This window comes from Periophthalmus magnuspinnatus, chromosome 24 (genome assembly GCF_009829125.3).
Source record: "Periophthalmus magnuspinnatus isolate fPerMag1 chromosome 24, fPerMag1.2.pri, whole genome shotgun sequence".
In the NCBI taxonomy this organism is placed as follows: Eukaryota; Metazoa; Chordata; class Actinopteri; order Gobiiformes; family Gobiidae; genus Periophthalmus; species Periophthalmus magnuspinnatus.
Genome location: NC_047149.1, coordinates 12,080,413 through 12,099,240, shown reverse-complemented (window position 1 = coordinate 12,099,240; position 18,828 = coordinate 12,080,413). Strand labels below are relative to the sequence as shown.

Below are 18,828 nucleotides of genomic sequence, written 5' to 3'. Positions count from 1 at the left end.
TTTCATACACACAATTATTTACTGTACATAGAGAAATAATAACCGTAAAGTGGAAATATCTTTGTCATTGTATATCCCCCCTATATTTGAAGCGTGGATGACTCCATAATTCAAGAGTTCAGGTAAATAGTCAAATCAAAATATATACATTAATCATTTAATTGATTTTGTTTGTGGAAGAATGTTTAATATCTCTATTTTTAAATGCTCACAAAAAATGACATAAAAATATATAACTTCACTTGTCTTGGTCATGTGATGTTTTAAGGTGGAGCTTCCGGTCCTGCTTCCTGTTTTGCCTTTAGTCGGAAATGAACTAGGAGCCGTTTTATGCTGTCTTTTCATGCGCGTCTGCACAATCTTTTTCTGTTTTTCTTGTCATTTAGGCCAATATAAGCACGTTAGAAATGTCTGAACCTGGGAATCGACTCCGTAAACTTTTGGAATCCCCTAATTTCGACCCGCAGAGCTACGTGAAGCAGCTCTCCCAGCAGTCCGATGGCGACCGAGATTTGCAGGAGCACCGCCAGAAGATCCAGAATCTGGCGGACGAAACGGCGCAAAACCTGAAGAAAAACGTGTACAAGAACTACAGACAGTTTATAGAGACCGCTAAGGAGATCTCCTATTTGGAAAGCGAGATGTATCAATTGAGTCACATTCTCACTGAGCAAAAGAGCATCATGGAAAGCATCACACAGGCCCTGCTAAGTGCTGATAAGGATGAGACGTCTAAAGAAATGCAGGCAGCTTTCCCCAAAGAAACGGAGGAGATCAAGCAAAGAACACTCACCTCGTTGTTGGAGAAAGTAGAGGGTGCTAAAAACATTATGGACACACCAGGCAGGCATCTGATTTACAATGGTGACTTGGCTGAGTTTGACGTAGATAATATGTCCCCAATACAGAGAGTGCATGCTTTCCTCATGAATGACTGCTTACTTATTGCCACATGGCTTCCAAATCGCAGAGGTGCTATAAAGTATAAATATAATGCACTGTATGACTTGGAGAGCTTCGCTGTGGTCAATGTGAAGGATAACCCTCCAATGAAAGACATGTTCAAGATTCTAATGTTCCCAGACAGCCGTATCTTTCAAGCAGAAAACAGCAAGATTAAAAAGGAATGGCTTGAGATTTTGGATGAAACTAAGAAGAATAAAGTGTCGAAAGATAAGCATAAACAGGAGGAGGTGGTGCCCACTTCTCCGGTGAGAGCAGAGGTATCCACCAACCCTTTTGATGTGGACGACAATGAGCCAGTTGATGCAGAAGAAAATGTAAATTTGAATTTGGAGTGGATACAGGAGCTGCCTGAGGACCTAGATGTGTGTATTGCTCAGAGGGATTTTGAGGGAGCTGTGGATCTCCTTGACAAGCTCAATGAGTATCTGAAAGACCAGCCGGTGACACCAAAAGTTAAAGATCTTAGGTCCAAAGTGGAGGAACGAGTGCGTCAGCTGACAGAGGTGCTGGTGTTTGAGCTGTCCCCAGACCGGTCACTGCGAGGAGGGCCCAAAGCCACCAGACGAGCCGTGTCCCAGCTCATCAGGCTAGGTGCTTTATGCTCTTTCACTCTGGTCATGCTCCTGTTTTGTTTTTACAGACTTTGTTAATTCTGCCTTTACAAGCATATTTACAAGCACCTGAGTTGAACATTTATTACGACCAGGTTAATCTTTCACTTATCAGTAACGTCTGTATATTTGTCATTTTGTCTTGTTGAAGAGGCAAAATTAAGAAGGTTATAGAAAAATAAATAAAATATGTTCCTTTGTGCCTAATTTTAGAGAAAAAAAATATTCTAGCTCTGAATGTATGAATTGTTGAAGGCTGCCAAGTTACTCATGTATAGGATTTCCATAATGATTTTTGAGTGCTGTCAGCTCTACCTTTTTGCATACATCATCAGTTTGCAGGTATAAATATTTTATTTAAAAAGATTTTGAACCCATGACATAATGCACAATGACCCAATACAAGGTATGAGTTGTGGGGAAAAAATAATACAAAAAAAAAAGTGAGAATAGACGTATGTCAAAAGTAATTGTCATATGTTTGAATTTAAATTGTGTTGTCTTTTAGGCCAATCCACCAAAGCATGCGAGCTTTTTCTGAAAAATCGTGCTGCTGCGGTCCAGACGGCCATTAGACAGCTACGAATCGAAGGAGCCACTCTGCTGTACATCCACAAACTATGCAACATCTTTTTTACCAGTTTATTAGAGACGGCCAAGGAGTTTGAGATGGACTTTGCGGGGAACACAGGCTGCTATTCGGCCTTTGTTGTCTGGTCTGGATCTGCCATAAAAATGTTTGTGAATGCCTTCAGTAAGCAGGTTTGTACAGAAGATTAAAGATGACAAGAAATAATTACCGGTAGTACTTAAAATGCCAATAGATGATGTAAGGAAGTAAATGTGTACGAACTAAATGCATAAAAGGCAAGAAAAATCTAGAACCACAATCCTCGAAATGGTAAAGGTGCAGCCTGACCAACTCTCAAACTTGTATATATTTATCTAATTCTACCCATATTTTGATTCTTGAAACATTTGGAGCCACTTCATAATAGTAAACAAAGAGTTTATTAAGAATGATTTAACCTTAGTTACTACTAAGAGTTAGAGGTCCAATTAAGGTACTATGACTTAGTTACCAAGCCTGATTCAGCTATTCATTGAATCAGGGTTAGTAACTTAGTAACATGAATGAAGTCTTTGTTAATGCTTTATTCAGGTTATTAAAGGTGTAGTAAATATGATAAATCTTACCAACATTTTCTGAAATAATAATAATCTGAGTTTTTTTTAGAATAGCCTTGGATCGTTGATGTACCTGACCTTTCCAAGACTTAACTGTGGAGCTCATTTTTCTAGGTATTTGACAGTAAGGAGAGCCTGTCCACTGCCGCCGAGTGCGTTAAAGTGGCCAAGGAGCACTGCCAGCAGCTGACGGAGATTGGGCTGGACCTGACCTTCACTCTGCAGTCTCTCCTGGTCAAAGACATTAAGGCAGCCCTCCAGAGCTACAAAGACATCATCATCGAAGCAACCAAACACAGGAACTCTGAGGAGATGTGGAGGAGGATGAATCTGATGACACCAGAGGCACTGGCCAAACTAAAGGTAGAATGCATTCATTCTGTTGGAATGGCTTATGTGGGTGTTGTGGTTGTTGGGAACTATGGCTCTTTTCTTTGGTTAGAGTAGATTATAATGTGATGTTATCAGAACGCAGCATACATAACCTACCTGTAAATTACTTTGTTAGAGGTTTATTTTTTTAGTCCATCACTCCAGTGTTAAAAATGAGGATATTGATACTTTGCAGCTCACGACATCAACATGGAGGTGTGAAGCTAACTGTAGGCTCAGCTCTGTCTGAAGCTCTGTTGCTGAAGTTAGACTTTGACTTTAACTGATTTTGTACTGTTAAACAAGTCCCTTTCAAATAACATTACAGTTACAAGCTAGGTAGCTTTAGCCATCAGTTTTTCAGTTAGTCTCTCTTACCTTTTTTGTTGAAATATCAATAACTGGCTCCTGAAAATATGTTTTTTAAATTAATTGTATAGTTTTCAGGTTATATTAAAACTTTTTGTCAGTGTTTGCTAATGTCTGCATTTTATCACCATGATAACAGCTGAACATTCCACCATAGGCATACATGTAGGACCCCACCCCCCAACGTGATTTCACTGGAAAGTATCAATTGTTTAAATCATAAAATCTTGATTGTTGTCAGTTAAGGTTCACTATTTGTGTACTTTATTGTTTGGAAATTTCTTTTTCAGATGCTGCTGAAACTAAGACATGAAACTCTAGAATGTGAACCTAAACTATATTGTAGTATGGTCATTTTCACACCCTATTTTTTATTCCAGTTTGGGGAAAAAAAACAAAAACAGTACACTCGTTTGATACTCCCTTTTAGAGGATTCAAAACATATCTACAAATTGTTTTATATAGTATAGTGTATATTTAATGTCATATTTGCTTGGTTGAAGCTTACCTATAATTATCTCCTTTCATGTTGTTAGGATGAGATGCGCAGTTGTGGCATCAGCAGCTTTGATCAGTACACAGGGGAGGACTGCTGGGTGAACCTGAGCTACACTGTGGTCGCCTTCACCAAACAGATGATGAGCTTCCTTGAGGAAGGGCTCAAACTTTACTTCCCTGAACTCCACATGGTTTTATTGGAGAGTTTAAGGGAGATCATCCTGGTGGCGGTGCAGCACGTGGACTACAGTCTCCGCTGCGAACAGGATCCAGAGAAGAAGAGTTTCATCATCCAAAATGCCACGTTCCTTCATGACACAGTGCTGCCAGTGGTGGAGTTCAGGTTTGAGGAGAGCGTGGGTAAACCGGCCAAACAACTGCACGACCTGAGGAAGAGCACTAGACCTGTCCGGATCAACCCTGAGAGCACCACATCTCTGGTCTGACAGATGCTCACTCTAACAACAGACTATAAGAATTCAAGGGCCTGTACCTGATTTTTTTCCATCTATTTGAGCAAAATTTGTCTTTCCAGATTTGTATATTGTATAAACAACTCTTCAGGTCAAATTATAAAGCATTTTATTGTCCTAGAATCAGGAAGTGCACGATTAGCAGGCTAGTTGTTGTTAGCATTACTGTGATGGCAAAACTACCCTGTGGCCTCTGAATATTGTGAAAAGTGCGTATAAATTCATCATGGTGAATAGTTATTATACTCGGTATTATACATAAGGTAGGTGAGGAATCACTTGGACCAGCACTTAAAAATTAATTATGTTTTAAGGTACTAAAATCAGGTACAGCGCCTTTAATACATAGGTCTGCAATGTTTGTCCTAGTTTATTATTGTGACATTTTTTACACTATCATTATAATTTGTTTGAAAATAAGAGTACTTTTGATTTAAACATACACTAAACAGTTTACAGTCTGCCTACAGTTGTTTTTTACCCTGTTGCAAATCCATTAACTTCATTACTGACTGTAATATATGATTAAATTTTGTTTTTACTTCTGATGCACACAATTTGCACTGAAAATCATCAGATGTTTGAATTAAGAGCCAAGATATACCCGAATTGAGAAATTGTCATTGTGCAATATGTTTTAATGTTCTGTTGATGAACAAAGCCTGGGTTTAAATGCATTGTGTAATGGGTGTGTGACCTTGTCTGGGGTTACAATATTCACTCTGTAATGGCAAGTTAGGGCTGAAAAGGGATGACTGAAGATTGAGCACTGTTTTAAATGTAGGAATCAGTGGTTAAATAAAAGTAACTAAATGGAAAAGAAGTATCCTTGTATTAGTAAAAGATTGTCTTACATTATTGTTTTACATGATGCTTCAGGACGCACATTTATTTTGCACACTCAGTGCAACAATGCATAGTTCATTTTACCTAAAAAAAAAACAACACAACCATCAGGTGGTGAATATAGTTGACATGTTTATGAAATATGGAGAGCAAGTTTCATTCATGAAAGATGTAACTGTGTTGGTCAGTTAGAGATTCATAATCATACTTGAACTGAGTGAAAATTTACAATTAAGATGAACCATTCGACTATAGGACTCATGAGTCATGGTACCATTGTAATCTTTGTCAAAGGGAAACATGTGCCAGGGCTGTCATCTGCACTCAGATATTTTTATCTCATCCTCGTCATTCCACAAATGATTGTTCGCTCAGCGTCACGGCTCATCTCATAATCACTGATGTGACCAGGGCGCAGCCCGGAGCAGACACCATACAGTCAAATTCAGATTATCCCTGGAGTAGACAAGCACTCACACATGGGATTAGACCAGGGCAAGTGCACCATCCTACACTTTTATTTACACCTATAGTCTGAGTGATGCTATGCATCATCTGAAAATGAAATCTGGATTATAAATGTTTTGTAATGCCATTAAAACACTGACAGTGAGTGGAGTAGTGCTGTCAAAAAATCAATACCCAGTTACTAATGGATAATAATGCAAGTATTGAAACTACATGCTCATTTAATTAAGTATCGATGCTAAGAAAATAAAATCACATACATTTTGATCATTCCTGATGTAGAATGGTCCATATCAGAATTTAAACCACAAATTTTATAAACTCAGCTTCACAACTGAGTGACAACTCTACTGAGGACTGAGGAGTGAATTGAGTAAATTGTCAATAGCTTTTTGTGGCGGTTAAGGGGCATCTCTTAGCCCACACCACATTGTTATTACTACAGACAGTATAGGGAACAGGACACTAACTGGGATAATTAATGGAAAACTATTATATTGAGTGGGATAAGTGCATTTCCCTTGAGACCACATTCTGCTGTGAAATGTTTGAACAACAACCTGGGCTCATGTCTGACAATGCAAAGGTTAACTGATCAATACTCTGCTCTACCTCCTTGTAAAAACACTTAGATACCAGCCTTTTATTCATTCTTCGGATAGTTTAAGTAAGTTCAACATGAGACTCTATGCATTTGTGTTCCTAATTATGATCTTTGGGTATTAGTGGTGACATAATGTCCTTCTGTTGACTCTGACTCTGAGAAGGGATTTAGGCCTCTGAGGACTCAGATCAGGTTTGTTGGTCTCATGAATAACAATGCTTTTATATAATAATATGTAGGATGCCAATTTACTTTATTACAGTAAGTTCACTGGGGATAGAATAAGAGTAGCCTTACTATCACTAGGCCCTGCAGTAGTTTCCAAATTTGTATTCTGTTTTTGAAAACTATTTCCTTCATTAGACAGTTTATAATAGTTTTTATTTGGCCTAATCATTTTAATAATTTGGTAAAAGCATAGTCTTCCTTTTACACCACAAGGAGGTGTTTTGGTGATGTGAGTCTAGATCAGTCAATCCAATTAATTTAAGCACTTGCCCAATACCCATTCTCCACCCTTCTCCCCTCGGCGCATGCGCAGCGGGGCACTGGGAGCTGTCCCCAGTCGGTGCTGCTGAGTGTTTTCACTGAAGCTGCAGCTGCCTCTGGTGCTGCCCTCTGCCGCGACACGAGCCATGGAGGAAGAGTTGAAATGTCCGGTGTGTGGCTCTTTCTACAAGGAGCCCATCCTGCTGCCCTGCTCCCACAACGTGTGCCTGGCATGCGCGTGGAACATCACCGTACAGACCCCTGAAGGCGAGACCCCGGTGCAGAGAGCCTCGGGGAGCTCAGACTATGACTACCTGGACATGGACAAGATGAGTCTATACAGCGAGACGGACAGCGGCTACGGCTCCTACACTCCGTGCCAGCTCAAGTCCCCAAACGGAGTGAGGGTTTTCCCGCCCAACATCCCTCGGCACTGCTCCCTGACCTGTCCTCTGTGCCACCGGAGCGTGAGCCTGGACGAGCGGGGGCTGAGGGGCTTCGCGAGGAACCGGCTGCTGGAGGCGATCGTCGCGAAGTACCAGCAGACCCGAGGCATCGCCGGTTCCGCCTCCTCCACGTCCGTCAAGTGCCAGCTGTGCGACCGCAACCCACTGGACGCGACGGTGATGTGCGAGCAGTGCGACGTGTTCTACTGTAACGCGTGCCAACAGCGGTGCCACCCCTCCCGCGGACCTCTGGCAAAACACCGCCTCGTCCCGCCGCCGAAAAGAGCCGAGAACGCACGAGGACCGGCGACGGAAAACGCGGGCGGCAGCAGCGGCAGCGGTGGAGGAGCGGCGGGGAGCAGCGGCGCACCGATGCCTCCAGTCACAGCCAGGAAACCGGCCACCTGCGCGGACCACGAAGCGCAAAACTTCAGCGCCTACTGCTGCACCTGCAAGAGCCCGACCTGCACCAAATGTTTGGAGGAGGGGAAGCACAATCAACACGACGTGAAGCCGCTGGCAGTGATGTGGAAGCAACATAAGGTGAGTGGGCAACACGCGGAGCTGTCTACTGTTATAATTGATCTTAATTAGGATCATCTTGAAAGCCAACCAACTGTGAAACCATTATGTAGACTATCTATACAGACGCTGGTCTACTATTTCAAACCCAGTCTTCAACAGCAAACTGTGCTTCAAGTGGCTAGAATGGCCTTTAGCTGTACTAGAAACCATAAATCATCACAGTGGTGTCTGCTTTTCTCACTGCTGCGGCATAGGGCCAGACAGTTGCTCCCAAGAACGCACTGAGAGTACAGATTATCCTTGGATTCTTACATTTTCTTCATTTTATATCTTCACAATTGTAACTATTCAAACCACTAGAAACTGTACTGCCACTTCCAAGCCTATAGTAAAGATTGTGGAGGGATAAAGCATCAAATCACAGTTATCAGGTGACCCAAATAAACATAAAGAAAGACTAGCACCATGGACAGCAGCCTTCCACGTTCAAATTCACATCACATCATAGTATTAGTGGTACATCTTTACAAATCAGTAAATTATAATGGTCTTATTAGAAAGGCATAATCGCACGTGCTGTTTGGATCTCTTAAAGGGTTTTGCATGAGCTGCTTATCCGTCCTTATTGTTATTCTTTAAGCACACAGCTGGATGCCGCTAAATCCACCACAATTCCCCTTTAAGGCATTATCTACAACATATGGGTCTACATTTGATCTGCCAGCATTTTTGTCTGCAGATACAAGTTGAACAATGCGCAACCACCAGCACTGACAAAAAGATTTACCATAAGTAGAACAATATAACCATGAATGATCAGTTTAAAATCATTTTGAGAGAATTTACCCCTGAAATAGTACAATCTTTCTATGTGCTCTTGTGGATATGCTTAATGTTTCCTTGTTTTTTTTTTGTATAATTGGCTATGTCTTACACATTTAATCACAGTGTTATTATTGATTTGGCATTGCATTTTGTTGTTGGCCTTGTGAGAGACAGGATATCACTGCGATTGTTTATCTTCATTATTAATGTGAGCAGTTTTGTATATGGGCCAAAGCATAATTCATTTGATTCTGGCTGATGCGTTTGTGAAGTAATTACTGTAGGCATAAGACGCTAAAATATGTGAGTCATAACTTTGAGGTCGCACGTTTACTGCAGTGTGAAAACAGAGATAAGAATACGCATTTGTCCTTAGAAAACATAAGTGAGAGTAAATTGTCACTGTTGCTAGTCCAAAAATCATTACTATTTTCTGACTCAAAATAGATATTAATTCTATACTTTCCAAACCCAAATTCTCACCTTATTCAGTACAAGTGAGATTTTAAAATAATTTATAAATTCACAAATTATTCATAGCTTCTTCATTAATCAGAATTGTGAATTACATTTGTAGAAAGAGTGAGTTTAAGTTCATTGTGTCATGTTATCTCTTTTGCATTGATATTTGGCAGTCAAGCTTAGAAACAAAATCAGCTCTTATTTAAACCACAGCAGGACTTTCAAACCAGGTCTAAACCACGGGAAGTCCTCCATTGTTGCTTGCACATAACTATTTGTAAAAACTCTATTTGTGGACCACAGGGCTAAGAAGGTGCTGATAAGTAATGAACAAATCCAAGATGGCCACTGCTGCTGTAGTTAATGCAGTGTCTTTTATGTTTGAGGGAGATCGATGGAGCCTCTCTAGTGGTAAACAGCTCATATCTCCAGAGCGTTTGAAGTGTCAGTCAGTCATTTAGAACCACACTCTTATCTTGCTTGTTAGTTTAAAATATATTTATTAAATGTAGACCAGCCTGCAAAAGCCTTAGTGTTGCAACCTTAGAATACAAGACATAATGAGAAGACCGTATAGGCACTAGTGTTGCTATTCATTGTCTTGTATGTCTGTTGACCATATTGGCTCGGTTGGTCATTTAGCAGGTTGAAGGTGTCCAGTTGATGGAACAGCTCTTGACTACAGGCAGTGTGTTCACAGTCAGCAGATGCCAGGCTGTTGGTTCAGATCAGCCTCACGGTGTGCACAGTGATTCAGCAGCTTTTATTAAACCCCGCTCTACAGGTCTACAGTAGATGCAGTCATTATATATGCCATTATAATAGGGGTAGGGCAATTTTATCTCACCTAAATGTGTTACTTGTATGGCCAGTAATGGCACAGAGTAGTTATAGTGGTTATGGCAGTTATAGTGGTTATGGTTGTTATTGTGGTTATGGTGGTTATGGTGGTCATAGTGGTTATGGTGTTTATAGTGGTAATGGTGGTTGTAGTGGTTATGATGGTTATAGTAGTGATGTGGTTATGGTGGCTATGGTAGTTATTATGCTAATGGTGGTTATGTGGTTATGGTGGTCATGGAGGTTATAGTGGTAATGGTGGTTATAGTAGTTATGTGGTTATAGTGATTATGCGGTTATGTAGTTATGTGGTGATATGATGATTATAGCAGTTTGGTCCTAGCTTGATCTGTGAAGGTAGTTGCGCTCTTCAGCAAGACACTTCTTAACAGAGTTAAAAAGTTACATGCAAAAGGTTATAACAGAACAGCAACAGAAAGCACAGATAGAACAGTGAAATACAGCATAATAATAACAACTGTGCTATCATACCAATGCCTTTCTATACGTGTTTTAATTGTGACTGATGGTGGTGGTTATGGTGGTTATGGTGGTCATGGTGATTATAGTGGTTACAGTGGTCATTGTGGTTATGGTGATTATTATGGTTATGAAGGTTATGGTCATAATGGTGGTTAGTGGTGGTTATGGTGGTTCTAGTGGATGTAGTGGTTATGGTGGTCATGGTGGTCATGGTGATTATGGTGGTTATATTGGTTATAGCGGTTTGGTCCCAGCTTGGTCTCTGAATGTGGTTGTGTTTTTCAGCAAGACACTTGTTAACAGAGTTAACAAGTGTGCTCATCAGTGCTTTACATGCAATAGGTTGTAAAATTGCAACAGAAAGCACAGAAAGAAGCAGTGAAATACAGGATAATAATAATAATAATAATAATAATAATAATAATAATAATAATAATAATAATAATAATAATAATAATAATAATAATAATAATATAATATAATATAATAATAATAATAATAATAATAATAATAATAATAATAATAATAACTGTGCTATCGTATAAATGCCTTTCTATAAGTGTGTTCCAAGTGTGACTGATAGTGGTTGTGTTGCTTCTGCTAGTCAATTACAGGACAGCTGCAGCTACAGCTACAGATTAGAGAGTGAATTAATAATGGCTGTAGTGTAGCACTTTGAGTGGCTTGTGAAGCTTGGAAAATGCAATAAAAATGTAAGATTTTAATGTGTTTGTTTTAGATTGATACAGCCCAGTATAAAGATGCATTATACTATAAAGATACAGCAACATACATATAGTCAAATCTTTTAAAAATAAGCTCATATTTCACATCTGTTTATCCCCTTGTGATATTAAACCAGACTTGTTCAACTGGTTCCACATGAGCAGCAGCTGCACTGGTTCTACACTGTGGGGCATCTGTCATGTCTGCCCCAGAATGAGATGAAGACTTGTTTTTGTCCTGTCACAAGACCACTGTGCTGGAACCATGAGGCAGGACCAGTCTGGAAGAAAGGCAAGATCTACCCAAGCATATTGTGTGAATGAGGACCATATCAGCACTGTTTACTTCACCATGACAAATGAAGATTCCAAACTGCGATACTACATTATGACAGAATAATAATAATCACAGAAAAAATGGCAGTTTTCCTGGTTAAGATGATTGTAAAACTCATCACTGTAATAACTGTTCTGACACAATTAGACCCACATAACCCACACAACATCCTTCAAAGGCACAAGTCTACACCATAGTCACTAGATATAGGAGTGAAGCGTATATGAACTTTATAATTCTGAAGAAGCGCGGCCTACTGATCCAGTTTCCCTGATCATTCAAGCAGAAAACAGACAGGCTATTTAAAGCACAGCAGCAGCTACGTTACTGCACAAGTGTGTGTGGGGGACCTGGCTAAGGATATATTGAAAAGTACTAAGCCATGAGAAGACCGCAGTGAAATATTTACAACTGGAAATGCAAAGTTACTGCTCCCAGCGGAGGTGTCTCTGCACTGTCATCATCCAGAGACGCAAGCTCTACAATTCCACTTGCATTATTTGTTTGTTTTTTTATAACTATTTTATTTCTGCAACACCATTCTTCACGTGAGAATCCATTTGGTGAACTTTGCCTGCTGTAAAGGTCAAGGCCATAGACTAAAAGGGCTGAAAGCAGTTATTTTGGTTTGTGATGGGTGTCTGCTGCTCTGTTCTTTGCAGCTTGGTATTTTGAAATAGCTTTAGGATCTGAAAAAGTAGAAATTGTCCTACTTCTATACAGCACACACCACATCTTCCTGTCTGCTTTGAACATCAGAAGTTTAAATATCCCTAGAGCAATGGGTTATATTAGCTTATATTTAGTACAATATTGTTCTTCTGCAGTTGGAAAGTTAGTAGTGGTAGGGTTTATTAATTTTCTTAGTTTGTGTAATAGATTTATTATTTATATTTTTTTATCTTAGGATGTCATACTTTGAACATGAAAGGACTTTGCTTTTTTCCCATCAAGACAAAACATGCATCATTGTTAAAATCCCCCAGCTAAGGTAGCCCTGAACTAGCCTAGCTCAAGGTCTGAAGATGGGTCCAATGCTTCTGATAGGTTGCCCCAGACATTGAAGGATGGGTCAAATGCAGAGGGCAAATTTACCTACACAGATAAAAAGTACCATAGTACCATAATGATATAAAAATATACCAGGAGACATGCAATTATTAAGGACTCACTGAATATGATTGTCAGTATGTGCTGTTTCCAACCAGTATAATCCAGAGTAGACAAACCTAAGGCCCAGTTATTTTTGTCACCTACAGTTGCCAATAAGAAAATAAACTTATAAATACAGTAGGTATACATCTACTGCATTGTGCTTTGAAAAATAGAGAATTGTGAATGAAAAACTGCACCAAAAGTTCATGGTTCACCATGTGGTGACAGAGATAAAGGAAGAATCATTTCCCCTATTAACAGAGATGCATTACGGTACGACTCCGCTATGTCACAAATATGCCATGCTCACGTCGTTTACGATAAATTATCTCCTATCTCATGTTGCCGGACTGCTCATCCATGGCAGCTGGAAATCACTAGTCAACACATACAATTGATTTAGTATGTGCATGGAGCCAAGTGGAAACCCCCATTGGCTTGTATGTACTGTACAACATCAGGGCTGGTGAGATGGGATGTCACTTATTTCAATTTGTGACATAATTCTGCCATCTTTCATCTGAAACAATGATGAAGATTATGGGAGTATTAGCATGTGTGAATGAGTATGAATCGCCCACTCACTGCCCCCAATACTGTAGCTGGAAATAGCATCTCTTTCTATGGAGAGCCCCATGCAGATTGTTGTTTAATCTAATAAATACACAATTTTACAGACATACACACACAAAATTTAAATCTTATCTAAATCCAAACGTATTGTTAGTTACACAATGTTATGATTCTCTATAGTAGCTTGTGTTTATCGGCATTGATTTGAAGTCTGACCCACAATAATTGTATTTGTAAGTGGGTCAAATTGCATTAACAAATTGATTATGCAATTATTTAGAAAAGAGAAATGTTGACTTTACATAACTGTTTTTCCTCAACCCTTATATATAAGTTTTGTTAGGTAGTTATTGCGATTTATAACCAATAGCCCTGAGTAAGTGTAACTCCAGATGATTCTTCCACCGCTGTAGTACTGTGTAACCTCCAGCAAAACAGTCACACTATAAATAATACAAGTGGCCCATGTGCCCACTAACTCACCACCGGCAGTGACTGACCTCAGCCTCCAGAACTGTTAAACTACTGCTACTAATCTCTGAAGCTTTTACGGTGAAATGATGCAAAACACAGTCTGAAAGTAACCTTGATTTGGACTTCAACTCAAGATGGCAAAAAAATAAAAAGTAGCCTCCTTTTTACACCTCCGCTGGTTGTAGAAATCATAGTAGTAGTGATAGTAGTAATGGTTGTATTTGTAGTAACAGTCATAGTCGCAATGATGGTAGTTGTTGTTGTTGTAGTTACAGTTGTAGTGGTGGTAGTGGTTGTAGCAATCGCGGAATAGTACAAAATATGGAGTACAAATAGCCCAAAATACTGCAGTGGTGGATTGTATTTGGAGGCACTGTCCCCAAAATGTCATAACTATAGAGGCTGCAGATCTAAAGTGTACTCTGTCCTCTGCTCTGTGGGCTGCGCTGGAGGACAGGGCTGGTGGTGCCGAATGTAGGTTAACACACATTTAGCCTGCTCCCCTCTGGCCCTTTCACTATAACTAAGAAGACTGTGTGCCGTGGCCATCCTCTTCATTTTACTGTATCTCTATGGGAGAGGGCGATGAGGGGGGGGGGGGGGGGGGGGGGGGGGCTCGGAGACAGGAGAGTATTTGTGATCTATTTTTAGCACCAAAGTGTGAGCCAGAGTTTGAGATGAGAACGCAAATGTCCCTCAGAAAAACAATAAAAAGGCTGTTACCATGGCTACAGAAAGTGGGAGGAGTTGTTGTTAAGATCAGTCACTGTAAAAAAAAAAAAAAGAAAAAAAGGGAGTTTAAGTTGTGCTTTTTGCTTTCTTTCACACAAAGTTCCATAGTGTCAAGCCTAAACCTGGATAAATCTTAAATGGAGCACAATAAAATGCAAAATAGTTATGCAACATTTGTGGCAGCTGTGACTACAGGCTGGTCAAGCTTCTTAATCAAAATACAAATGTAAATGATTATTATTATTTTTAAGTTGACAGACCACTGACCACCAAATGCATAGACCAAATATGTCATTGTTGGAGAGGAGATCTCATAAGCCTTACATACAGAGATTCTTTTAGTCATTTGTATCAGTGGCAAAAGTGTGATTTCTGCTCCTTGGTCGGTCTACAGCTTCTAACAGAACATATGGCAGAAACAGGATTGAGCTGAAACATGTTGTACAGTGTTCATAGTATTCTCACAGTGATACAGGCAAGAAAACATCATGTAGTATTTTAAACCTATTCATCATCTTGAACAAACCTAATTTGCACTTGTTTCATGACAATTATGCTACAGGCTTTCTACATTCTCTGTGCATCTGTTAACACTGAAGATGCCCTGATCAATTATTAAGTGAGAGGGATGAGTCTTTACATTCCCCCAGCTCCCATCCCATCACAGGCCCTGTGGAGCTTAGCTTTAAGTTGACTGGATAGGAATCAGATTATGGCTTAGACTAGCTTCTACATAAACAAATTGCACTGTTATTACAACTGTACTTTTTAAATAATTGATTAAATAGTTAGGACTTTTTAGAATGTATTTTATTTATTCAAACTTTCAAGTTGTTTCTGTTACAATTTGGTGTTTTGTTCTCAAGATAATTATCCAATCAGAAAGCAGAATGACCCTCACATTAGTGTCTCAGTTGGGTTGCCAATACCAATGTCTAAATCCAGATGATTAAACCCAGCACCTGTAGCCAATCATCAGTCAGTGCTAGTGCAGCCTCTGCAGCTCAATGGGTGAATTCTGGAGGTTCTGAGCTTTTGCGTGAGCCATGGTCTGTCCATATTACTCACACTGCACTGACATCCCTGGTTCAGTGATTGTAATACCTTCTATAAGCTATATATAGTTTATTTAATACAATATATGTTTTATGACATTCAGGAGTACATAGAATTAAATAGTTATAATAGTATAGTGATATATTTACTACTCATTATTATATTGTGCTCCATAAGAAACTTGGCAAATGTAAATGATTTGAATAATTTGCTGAGTCATGTAGGAGGGGTCTTTTTGCAGATGTGTAATAAACTGCTCCCATAGCTGCACTGAATCGAGCCAGTGAAGCTTGTGCAATGAATATTAATGAAGGTTTACATATGGGCCACCGCAAACACGTACATTAAGGCTTCTTATTCACCATGCATAATATCAGTGTCAGGGTGTGCTCCGTGGACTATGACAAATGACAAAATGAAGAATCTTTACTTAATGTGTATGCATTTAGGGTTTCATTTCTGTCATAAATCTTAGCGTTTGGATCTATAAGTCCCTCAGTGTGTTTACTGTGCTCCTATTGGGCAAATATAACTTACTGTGATTGGTCTTCTACTGCAACATTGTGACTGGGGGCTGGTTTGTTATGATGTTAGCAAAATTGTTTTAGAACAGGCCTGGTTACACTTAAATTTGGGTGGGCAGACTCCTTAAAGCAAATTAAAGGTAGACACAGGTAGGTGGAATCAAATTATAGCTACATACATACATCCTTGGTTAAAAATAATGCTTGGGTATTGGGAGAAGAAGCAAGAGAGGGAAGATGTAAAAGACTGAACTATAAAATGCTTAACCATTAAATCAAGTATTGCGTTTAGTTCCATCATATTTGGGTTGCCAAGTACAGCCAGTTTCAAAAAGCTAACCTAACTCAAAAGGACGTAGGGCATGTTTTAACAGTAATAACAGTGTTTGGTTTGGTTCTAATGTATTGTGCATTCAAATGGCCATTGAAGAAGTAAACTAAGGTCAGGCGGTGACAGATGGTTAGATGAAGAAGAGAAGAGTGTAGGAGATTGGTTTGACTCTAGATGTGGTCTTCTTAACGCTATATACAGCACATCTGGACATGGTCACATGAGAGAATGACCTATGACTTATACACATAGGCTATATATAAACTGACTTACCAGCACACTTCTGGCTCTGCTCCAGTTTTCTGTTGTATCACTATCAATATCTGGTGCTTTCAGACATTTCCTCCCTTGCTATATGTAGACACCATTGTACTGTTTAACTTGATATCTGAAATTCTATTGACCTTTCGAGGTACATCTAAGCCTGGAATATAAATCTCCTGTCTGGACCATATTGACTGGAGCCAACCCCCAAAGTGAGCAGCCAGATATTTTTGGCTAGCTTTTACCGCATCATTTTTCATATAGAAATTGATAACATAAGTGCTGAATACAATAGCCTAATTTTTGTTTTCGTTGCATATTCGTTGCAGTTGAATTATTGCAATAGTTTAGCTATAAATTTATACAGGGATATTGAGACTGTGTATATCTTAATCCATTAATCAGACTAACACACTAAGATAAAATAGTTTAAATAACATTTCTTTCAGGTGGAGAAGGTTGTTGCGATATCAATTTTAAATATCTGTATCAAAAAGGCAGTTTTCTTTTAAATGTTCAGAACTAACGGCTGGTGTATGAGGGGTGAATATGTGAGTAGTTTCTTCCCTTTGACCCTGGATGTCCCGTGGGGATCATTGAGGCAAGGTCAACCCCAGAATCACACTTCCCCTGTGGATAGGCAAACACATCACAGGAGCTTTGGGCTGCACATTTGAACTCCTATCTGCTTGACAATCACGCTGTACACAAGAGATACCGACATATGAGCATTTTTACAGTGATTTACTTAAAGTATCGATTCCTATGGCTCAATAACAGTCCAGTATGGAGGAGTGCAGCTATAGAAACCGCAATACAGACTTTTCCTGTCCTTGAAGGAGGGTTCTGTACATGGCAATTTGAGCAATGGAACCAGATCTGCAGCAGTCAGCTTTATCCAGGCTTCTCTGTGATTGTGGGGTTTGTGGGATGGAAATTAATTGACCTTTTTGTTTGATTTTATTAGCAGCCAATAAAGGTTCAACCAAATTAAATGTTAAATTAAGATAGACAGCTGAAAAGTGCAACGATCATAAGAAACATTTTGCGTGTAACCAACAAATGAAGCTGATAGATAATTCATAATACCAGATTTGGAACGCCAGACTTTTTCTAAGCAGAGTTGGGTCTGGGTTGGGATGGGAGCCAAAGTGGGGCAGCAGTCCTTGGGCAAGGCACTTCACCCATCAGGCCTCCAGAGCTGAAGTACACTGGTGAATAAATCAGGGTGAATGTGCGTGAACAAAAGTGGGATAACCAGTGAAAATAAGCACATAGGTACGATCCAGCGTGTTAAACATGCCCTGTCTCAACCAAATAAACCAAAAATACAAAAAAGTAAATTTCACAGTGTAGAACATTTCATCTAATGCAATATCATCTCCATCAGACAAGTAGATGGTAATTTTTTATTTTATTTTATATTTTAATTTTTTTTATTTTTACTATTTTTGGCTCCTGGAAACCAACACATCTTTCACTTTTTTTTTTTTTTTTTGTTGGATGGTTACTGTTTTGTTGCATTGAGCCTCTCTAAACACATAACATAGCTTCACCTTGTAACTGTGTGAGCCGTGGAGGAGGAGCCGTGTCTCTGGGTATCTGAGCACTTCTTCTGAATGTCAAAGACTGAATACATTCTGTCTATAATAAGATAATGAGATAATAGCACTTGAATGTGAGAACGGCTGAGGGCTGCTGACAGAAGCTGTTGTGGAGTGGTTTAATATATGGAGAAGGTCAAGTCTTCATCGGAGGACAAAAAGGAACAAAGTGGAAGAGCGGAAGTAGGTAAATGTTTGATTTATAGTGCTTTGCTTTTCGACTTCAAGAAGGGTTGTCATTTGTCATTTTAGGGGAATTGTAGGAATCTGGACAGCAACAAAAGTGGTAAAAGTAAAGTCATTCATGACAAATTCACCCTTCCATAAGATGACATGTACCAACTGTAAAACCAGCTGATGTAATAAGAACATCCGCTCGTTGTAATGCACACTTTGATAGAACAAAGTGATAATCCTAGCCTATATACATTTATGTCATGCAGTTATTGCTCCTCCAAGAGTTGGTATATGCCTTGGTGTTAGTCAAGATGTCATATTTTCACAGATTTTTGGGTCTGAGGAATCTTGACTGTACAAAATGGCTCCAGAAAAAGTGGATGAAGAGCAGTTTTCCCTCCGTCAGATGT

The 18,828-nt window shown here is 39.4% G+C and overlaps 2 protein-coding genes across 10 annotated transcripts in view; both read left to right on the top strand.

Annotated features, from left to right (window-relative positions):
* Nucleotides 1-272: 272 nt before the first annotated feature.
* On the top strand, nucleotides 273-5,294 carry exoc8 (exocyst complex component 8). Its single transcript, XM_033990812.2, has 4 exons — nucleotides 273-1,557; nucleotides 2,086-2,339; nucleotides 2,880-3,128; nucleotides 4,044-5,294. The coding sequence occupies exons 1-4, from the start codon at nucleotides 408-410 to the stop codon at nucleotides 4,449-4,451; spliced, it is 2,061 nt and encodes a 686-aa protein (XP_033846703.1). The 5' UTR covers nucleotides 273-407; the 3' UTR covers nucleotides 4,452-5,294.
* A 1,730-nt stretch (nucleotides 5,295-7,024) lies between these two features.
* Nucleotides 7,025-18,828, top strand: part of LOC117392810 (E3 ubiquitin-protein ligase TRIM9) — a 32,608-nt gene continuing 20,804 nt past the window's right edge. For 6 of the 9 annotated variants that reach the window (XM_055232309.1, XM_055232306.1, XM_055232308.1 and 3 more), the window contains exons 1-2: nucleotides 7,025-7,656; nucleotides 7,720-7,874. In XM_055232309.1, the coding sequence (XP_055088284.1) occupies nucleotides 7,032-7,656; nucleotides 7,720-7,874 (780 nt within the window). In that variant the 5' untranslated portion in view covers nucleotides 7,025-7,031. Of the gene's footprint in view, nucleotides 7,875-18,828 lie in introns of all 9 variants that reach the window. The other 3 variants (XM_055232303.1, XM_033990961.2, XM_055232302.1) reach the window with 1 other exon arrangement.

What these genes read in the sequence shown, in the direction of transcription:
- exoc8 (XM_033990812.2), top strand. Translation starts at nt 408, where the DNA reads ATGTCTGAACCTGGGAATCGACTCCGTAAACTTTTGGAATCCCCTAAT. An exon ending in GTCCCAGCTCATCAGGCTAG is followed by an intron (nt 1,558 to 2,085) that starts GTGCTTTATGCT and finishes GTTGTCTTTTAG; the next exon opens with GCCAATCCACCAAAGCATGC. An exon ending in TGAATGCCTTCAGTAAGCAG is followed by an intron (nt 2,340 to 2,879) that starts GTTTGTACAGAA and finishes TCATTTTTCTAG; the next exon opens with GTATTTGACAGTAAGGAGAG.